This window comes from Pipistrellus kuhlii, unplaced genomic scaffold (assembly GCF_014108245.1).
Source record: "Pipistrellus kuhlii isolate mPipKuh1 unplaced genomic scaffold, mPipKuh1.p scaffold_m20_p_3, whole genome shotgun sequence".
Taxonomy (NCBI): Eukaryota; Metazoa; Chordata; class Mammalia; order Chiroptera; family Vespertilionidae; genus Pipistrellus; species Pipistrellus kuhlii.
Genome location: NW_023425529.1, coordinates 185,811,355 through 185,818,036, shown reverse-complemented (window position 1 = coordinate 185,818,036; position 6,682 = coordinate 185,811,355). Strand labels below are relative to the sequence as shown.

Below are 6,682 nucleotides of genomic sequence, written 5' to 3'. Positions count from 1 at the left end.
TTTAAGTCTCCAAGTATAGATAGAGGATTTCTTTGGGCTTTGAGATATCACAATGGAAGGAACTCCTAAAAGTAACAAGGCCTTAAACCACTCAGTACAAACCCAAATATCACCTACAATGTAAACATATGAAGGACACACATGTGCACACTCACTTCCAGCAATACCCAGAGCTTAAATAAGACGGAGAACAGCAGTTTCACACGTGAACAGTGAGGCGCTGCTCAGCACACGTTTATTGTGGTGCTGGTTTTACAGAGAGATCTTGGAGCGGGAGGCCCCCTCCGCAGTGATGGTGAGTCACCTCCGGCCTTTGCTTCTCTCCCCTCCGAATCCAGACGCCCACACAGAAGAGGCTCAGATGCAGTCCACTTTCTCCTCCACAGGCTGCTCCGTGAGAGGATTAGAAACCATGAAACTAAACTGGGTAAACGCCGGCAGTTTATTGCAAGCAGCACCTGTGGCCGAGGAAAGAGACAGTCGCCCGGTTACAGGATGGTCCCGTTTACCGTGGATACCGACACCGCCTGCTGTCCACAGCGGCCACGCGGAGGGACGCTGCATCGCCTGCCTCCCTCCGCGCCCGGGATCGGACAGTCCTGAGGAAGACCAGTGGGTGAGCCATCTCCCTGAACCTCAGAATAGAGGCTGTGCTTTCCTCTCTACAAGTGCTGCCATTGCTGCTGCTATTTACTGTTTTCATGTACTTTCCTTAGCAAGAAAAGGCATTTTTCAGGACATCTGGAGATTTTATTCCCCAGCCACTAGCACGTGCGCATCTTTCACCCAGAGCCCTCCCCTCCGGGCTCCTGTTCTTTCCTGCTCTTCTTTTTTTTTTTTAAAAAAAAATATATTTTATTGATTTTTTACAGAGAGGAAAGGTGAGAGATAGAGAGTTAGAAACATCGATGAGAGTCATCGATCAGCTGCCTCTTGCACACCCCATACTGGGGATGTGCCCGCAACCAAGGTACATGCCCTTGACCAGAATCAAACCCGGGACCCTTCAGTCCGCAGACCAACACTCTATCCACTGAGCCAAACCGGTTTTGGCTCTTTCCTGCTCTTCTAATCCCATGGAAAGTGCGAAACTGTTGGTCAAGACACTCTCCATCTCATCAAGTCCATCTCACTGCCGTGGCTTCCAGCTGCCCTGCCCACCTGTGCAGACATGGAGGTGCCCTCCTAATGTCACCACGTTCACTGTAAGGGACCAGACTCACCTCTATTATATAATCATCACCTACAGTTTTAAAGTCAGCCATCACTATATAATCATCATTTACATCCTATTAAATCCAACTCTGAGCCTTTTAAGGTTTACTTTTTAAGAGGAAATCAATGAAACTGACTTATTTTATACATAAAGCCTTTCCCTCCCATAAGTTATATTGACTTTTGTAACTTAGTACTTAAGAGTAAGGAAGTCTTCAAACACGTTTTTCAAATACAGAACTGTGGGAAGTAAAAGATCAAAGCACTGTAATAAGTAGTCTAACCTAATAAGTCATATTGATCAGTCAGCTGTGCATCTTCCCCATCGGAAAACGCACTAATGAGAAGCCGGGGCAGCTGATCTTGAAACGCTTTGAAAGCCACTGGGCTCCGACAGAAATTAAATGAAGCAAAGGACCTGCTCGGTATAGAAATACCTCCTCTGACTTCTCTGGCTTGCTAATTAGTATTCCATTTCATACTGTGGAGCCCCCCGAAGATCTAAGTGTCTGGGACATTTAAATCCTGGATGGGGAAGACGCAGGGAAGGGAAGTTACCCCTTCCTACTTCCAGTTAACGAAAGCATCGGACTCGTCCGCCCAGCTCCGCATGGCCTGAGCAGAAGGGCACTCAGGGCAGAGGGCTCAGAGTGAAGCAGGCAGTGCAGCCCCCCACCGGCCCCAGCAGGGCCCCGGTGTACTGCCAACGCCGTGATCCTGACATCTGCCCAGTGCCTACTCAGCATCCTCCCTTTCCACTGTCGAGGAGTAAAATGCACCCGGATGTTCAAAAGGGTAGGTTTCATTCAACGTTTCCAAGTTCCACCCAGAGACAAATTCCAAGTACGACTCACCATAACTCCCGGTCACGTTGGCACAGATGACAGCCCCAAAAAACTTTGGGAAGTACTTCTGGATTCTAGAAATCACTTTCTGGCAGGCTGTGGTGGGACTTTCTCCCCCTCTCATGTATTCCACTGCTTGGTAGCTGATTGGAACAGAGGCAACACTTGAGAATCAAAAGTTACACTAACTCTAAATTTAGTTACTTTAAGAGAGGCCTCTGAAACTATCAAAGCTGCCAAGTTTGATAGGATAAATGAACAGGCGCTGGGAGCAGCAGTGGAAAACACAGGCAGACCTTGACACACTGCCTGTCAATTCATCGGAGCATCAGTTTCGGGGACTATTATTTTGGAGTAACTGTTACCTGGTAGTAGCAGCCAGAGGTCATAAGGGACAGAGGTCCTCTTTAAGCAACAGGCCCCGATCAATAGGAGAAACACTGGGCCTGTGCGAAGCACCTCCTGCTCGTGACTATATTCCAGGGGTCAGACTCCGCGATTGTGTTTCCGACTTTTATCATCAGCTACCACAGCGCCGGTACCAGTGGCCTTGCCTCAGTGACATGGACCCTAGGCACCCTCCTCTGTGAATTACTGTCTCATTTCCAGAGGACCATGGTTACTCAGTGTGAGTGACCATGCTGTTCCCTCGCAAAGGGGACAGGGTTGCGAGCAGACTCCTTCAGAAGCTCCTGAACACACATTCGGGTTACGTGGCAGGAAGTGACCATCCACCGTGACAGACATTCCCCTCTGAGGCTGTCAGTCCCACCTGGGCAGGAAGCGCATCAGTATGTCCCCGTCCCCCGTGGCCGCGGCGGCCCCCGCGGTGTCGTCAGCATACGCTCCGGCTCCGGGAATTGGAGAGTCTCCGATGCGACTGTGAGAGGACACAGCACAGTAGTTTAGGTCAGGAAATCAAGTGGAAAAATGGAATCATCTTATGAGCTGTTTCAATAATAGCAGATATGTCCACTTAGCCATGGTAACTGTTGTAATTTCCTCATCAGAACACAGAGAAAAGGATTTTCCTAAGTTTCAACTTAGATTTCCACAAACCTCCGCTAATTCTATAAGAATTAGATACCAGCTAATTTATCAAGATGGCACAGACTTACAGCAGCTATTCCATTATTCCCATCCTTGGTCACTGGACTTCTGGATTACCTCAACAGGTTCAAATTCATTTTCCTCACCTACTATCCATTTCTGCTTTCTAGCTAATGTGCCAAGATTGGGCCAAAGTATTTCTTTGCCATAAAATTTCAGTCCTTTTCTATTACTCCAGAAAAAGAAAAAAAAAATCCAGAAATCCTGCACTGACTTAAGAGCAGGACTGAAATCTGACTCGTCTTCCTCCCCTGTTCCCCTTCCAGCCAGCAGGAGCCCTGCACTGAATGAAGGACTTCAGCTTGTCAGTACCTTGACCTGGATGTCCCCTGCCCTCCCCGAGGCTCAGGCTCAGCTCCCAGCATCTCCCTGCTGGCCTCCCTGACTTCTCAGCCTAATCAGCTCACCCCCTCCCTCACCCCAACTCTCAAGCCAACAGGCCCGCCCTCCCCTTGGGCACTTAGCAGATACTGATTTCCTCTCTGTCACAGCTGATTATCTCAGCCATGATAGGGCCAGGCTTTGCTTTTGAACCTCCCAAAGCAGCAAGTACATACGGGTTTGCACTCAAGGTATACTTGTGAGAGCCGTTCTCTTAGAAACACTGACCCATGTATTTTGAATTTTATACCATTAGTAGATGTACCGGCAGCTATGTGTCCCGACTTATGGATTGCAATCATGCCTGGAATTAAAACAAAAAATTATTTGTCGGTGTCAACTATAAAGTTTACCTCAAATATAACCAAATAATTGAACAGTTAGTTATATACATTTCATCTTTCGTGAATTTCAGGTAGAAGAAAATAGGTCATTTGGGAATACTGCAAATGATACCAACTATTATAATGTGTGCTTTTTAATGAGCTGGTTTCACAGCACCAGTTGGTAGACTTGTTCTTATCCTTCAGTTTCCCCATGTTCTTGTCCTTCAGTTTCCTCAGTTCCTTGTCAAGGCTTTTTCAAAGATCACAACAGAGAAAATCACTGATACCAACTAAGAGAGTTTTCAACATTATAGCCTGGAAAGATCATGTGACTGTGGCAAACATCAAATTATCACAGAGCTAAACAGAAATAAGCATTAAAAAGCCACAAGTGAATAGTCATTAGATATTGGGGTCTTGTATAGGTAACTTGCCAAAATGTGTAGAAATGCTAAGGAAAGAATGCGTGTGAGTGTGTGTGTGTGGGTATGCTGAATGTAACATATCTTTAAGTCTAACCTGGCAGTTAAAACAATCAAAATCACCTTCTGCCACATGAATAGGGATGAAAAAGAACCACAGAAAGTCAATGACAAACAGCTTAACTTCAACCACAAAAACTGTATCAAAAACAAATTACCGATAGTGTCATGACCGTAGTGAGCTTCTGTCTCTCCAGAGGCACAGCCAGCCTGCTGGAAGACACTGGGTGGCTTGTAGGGTCCACAGTATTTTGAAGCATCTGGGATAACATTCTGGAAAACAAGATTTAAGTTTCGTTTCTCAGAAAGAAAGGGTGATTTTAGAAATCGGCAAGTACCGGTAGTTACGTACAATCATGAACATTAGCAAGAACTCAAAGAGACATCTGGTGTGGGAAAGATAAGAATTCAAAGCCAAAGATTAACTGAGCCTTCTGTGAACAGATGGATATCGTTTTACTAAGCACCTCGTGGTCTCAGACGTAAGCAATGTGGGGGGGAAAATATACTCAGTCTGGAAAAGATCCCCAGCTTTTCTCTTCATGTGCCTAAAATTCTCAGCATAATGGCAGGAATAAGTGAAGACTTTGTAGTCCATATTAATCCTTAACAGAATTAGGTCTGCGGCCTGACCTCAAAATTTCATGATTTGTTCCCTGGACCAAAGAATTACCAATTCAAAGCAAACTCCATTTTAAAACCATCTTTTTTTTTTTTTTTCCAAACCAGGTTCCAGTGAACAAAGTCTAAGTTTTACTCTCTGAGTCCTTTATGAATCTCAAAGGCTCAAGAAAGTAAACCAAATTCATACAGTGGGTGGAACACGTGGATCAGCATTGGAGCGAGGAGCGTACTTCTCGTGTCTCATCATTAGAGCGCTCAGGCCGCCCTGGCCTGGTTTCACACCGCAGCCTCTTCAAGCACTAACCCAGACGCTCCTGCGACCCTCACAGGCAGTGAGAATTTGGGGAAGAAACAGATGAGCGGCCGGACAGCCCACAGGAAAACCCTGAATGGCAAAGTCAGCCTGCCCCAGGCCCCGGTCCCACAGCGGAAAGATCAAGTTCCCCACTAGGAACACATCAGCCACCTAAAGGTCTAGAGCACATGTGTCAAACACAAGGCCCGCGGGCCAAATCCGTCCCGCCAGGCCTTGCAATGTGGCCCGCACCGCGCTGTCATCACTGCACTCCGCTGCGTTTCCATCACAATGACAGTTTATGACTGTTCAGTAAACCATTCGGCCCGCGATTTAGGCTGGATTTTAGATTTTGGCCCCTTCTCTGATTGAGTTCGACACCCCTAGTCTAGACTCTAGAGCCTCCAGCCCCACGAGGGCGAGACCCCGGGGAACTGCACAGGGTACCCGCTGAGGAATATGCTAGACCGATGGTTTCCAGACTTCGACGTTTTCGACTTGGAAACTGTTGTTCTAAGGCCGTGGTCGGCAAACTGCGTTCGAGAGCCACAGGTGGCTCTTTGGCCCTTTGAGTGCGGCTCTTCCACAAAATACCACGGCCTGGGCGAGTCTATTCTGAACAAGTGGCGTTAGGAGAAGTTTAAGTTAAAAAAATTTGGCTCTCCAGAGAAATTTCAATCGTTGTACTGTTGGTATTTGGCTCTGTGGACTAAGGAGTTTGTCAGCCACTGGTCTAAGGAAATACAAGCAGAGCCGTTCCCGCTGAGGCAGGTCCCTCTCCCCGTAATGGAGCCTTCCCAGCCTGACAACCATTTCGCTCTCTCCTGGGGACATGCCTTCGGCACAGCAAGGGGATTTCAGGAACTCAGCCCGAGTCAACGTAACTCATCCATCCGTTCTAGGGTGCAACCAGGGCGCTAACCATCGCCACAGGCAACAGGCAGACAACAGGGAGCAAAGGGAGGCCACTCCACACTTGGAAAGCATTCACTTTTCACACGTAGGCATACACACCCTCCAGTAATTCGGCTGGCAGTTCCGAGCCAGCCAATCTGAATGAAGCGCTCGAGAGGCATCGGTGGACAGGTCCTCATTGACAAAGCCCATGCTCTCCGCGAACTTGGTGGCTGGAGGTTAGGAAGAAGAGGAGAAATGCCAGTTAGCTGGGACTGTCTTCTCAATAAAATCCGTGTGGGGAAGGGTTGTGCTTCAGCCGCTCTCACATGGGGCACACCATCCAGAGTGCACAGAGGAGCACCCAGACATGAACAGCTCCCTCAGCTTCCAGCGCCCTTCCCAAAGGGACCTGCGTGAGGCCGGGGGTATGTGTTATGACGCTTGTCCTTTCCTCCCTCACTTCCCCACAGCCTCCCTTCTTCTATTTCCAGGAAAGAGGGCGCTCCT

At 47.9% G+C, this 6,682-nt stretch overlaps 1 protein-coding gene across 1 annotated transcript in view; it reads right to left on the bottom strand.

The window, feature by feature from the left end:
* Window positions 1-224: 224 nt before the first annotated feature.
* AGA (aspartylglucosaminidase) overlaps window positions 225-6,682 on the bottom strand; it is a 9,940-nt gene continuing 3,482 nt past the window's right edge. Inside the window, exons 4-9 of the mRNA XM_036458037.2 lie at window positions 6,293-6,405; window positions 4,518-4,632; window positions 3,780-3,855; window positions 2,833-2,940; window positions 2,070-2,203; window positions 225-458 (exon numbers count right to left, since the gene is read on the bottom strand). Coding sequence (XP_036313930.1) covers window positions 358-458; window positions 2,070-2,203; window positions 2,833-2,940; window positions 3,780-3,855; window positions 4,518-4,632; window positions 6,293-6,405 — 647 coding nt within the window. The 3' untranslated portion in view covers window positions 225-357. The remainder of the gene's footprint in view (window positions 459-2,069; window positions 2,204-2,832; window positions 2,941-3,779; window positions 3,856-4,517; window positions 4,633-6,292; window positions 6,406-6,682) is intronic.